The sequence below is a fragment of the Myotis davidii genome, unplaced genomic scaffold (assembly GCF_000327345.1).
Source record: "Myotis davidii unplaced genomic scaffold, ASM32734v1 scaffold67, whole genome shotgun sequence".
NCBI lineage: Eukaryota > Metazoa > Chordata > Mammalia > Chiroptera > Vespertilionidae > Myotis > Myotis davidii.
This window is the reverse complement of record NW_006298521.1, coordinates 511,394-512,202: the sequence shown is the minus strand read 5'-3', so window position 1 is coordinate 512,202 and position 809 is coordinate 511,394. Positions and strand designations below refer to the sequence as shown.

At 70.0% G+C, this 809-nt stretch overlaps 1 protein-coding gene across 1 annotated transcript in view; it reads left to right on the top strand.

The window, feature by feature from the left end:
• Positions 1–809, top strand: part of GTSE1 (G2 and S-phase expressed 1) — an 11,268-nt gene that overhangs the window by 8,599 nt on the left and 1,860 nt on the right. Inside the window, exons 5-7 of the mRNA XM_015570735.1 lie at positions 100–312; positions 436–594; positions 636–782. Of these exons, the coding sequence (XP_015426221.1) occupies positions 100–312; positions 436–594; positions 636–782 (519 nt within the window). The remainder of the gene's footprint in view (positions 1–99; positions 313–435; positions 595–635; positions 783–809) is intronic.

The window sequence follows — 809 nt, the reverse complement described above, 5'->3', positions numbered from 1 at the left end:
GCGGTGCTGCTGGAAGCTGTTCTGCGGAAACAGGGCTTCCCGCTGCGTGAGCACCTCGGTCTGTGACGACGGCCGTGCTCCAGGGTCCTGTCTTCCCAGGGTGGCCCACAGCACTCCCGCACGGCGCCCCTCAGGGCCGGCCAGGACCCCCGCCAGCACCACACGCGCGTCCGGCCTGCCCACACCCGCCGGCCGTCGGCTCTCTGGCCTCCCATTGGTGACCCCTAGCACCGTGCCCAGGACCCTGGCTTCTCCCCTGTGCGTGTCCACTCGGCAGCTGTCGTCTGAGCCCCGGAGGACGTCTGCAGGGAGGTAGGAGGCCGCAGGGAGGCGAGAGGAGGCTCCACGGGGACAGGCTGACCGGCCCCAGGGAGTGGCAGCAGGCCCAGCACCAGCCGCACAGACTCCCACTCACAGCTTTCCCTCCGCCCGCAGAGCTGCGCCGGGGAACAGGGGCAGCCAGGCGGTGGCCCCAGGCGCCGACGTGTCCTCGGACGGGAGTCTTTCTCCGGCTGTGCCGCAGGCTCTCAGCTTTTCTCCCGAGAAGAACGAGGCCGCCGTTTCAGAAAGTGCTGCCGCAGAGCCCCAGCACCAGCCGCACAGACTCCCACTCACAGCTTTCCCTCCGCCCGCAGAGCTGCGCCGGGGAACAGGGGCAGCCAGGCGGTGGCCCCAGGCGCCGACGTGTCCTCGGACGGGAGTCTTTCTCCGGCTGTGCCGCAGGCTCTCAGCTTTTCTCCCGAGAAGAACGAGGCCGCCGTTTCAGAAAGTGCTGCCGCAGAGCGAGCGCTGGACGCGGCCCTGAGGAG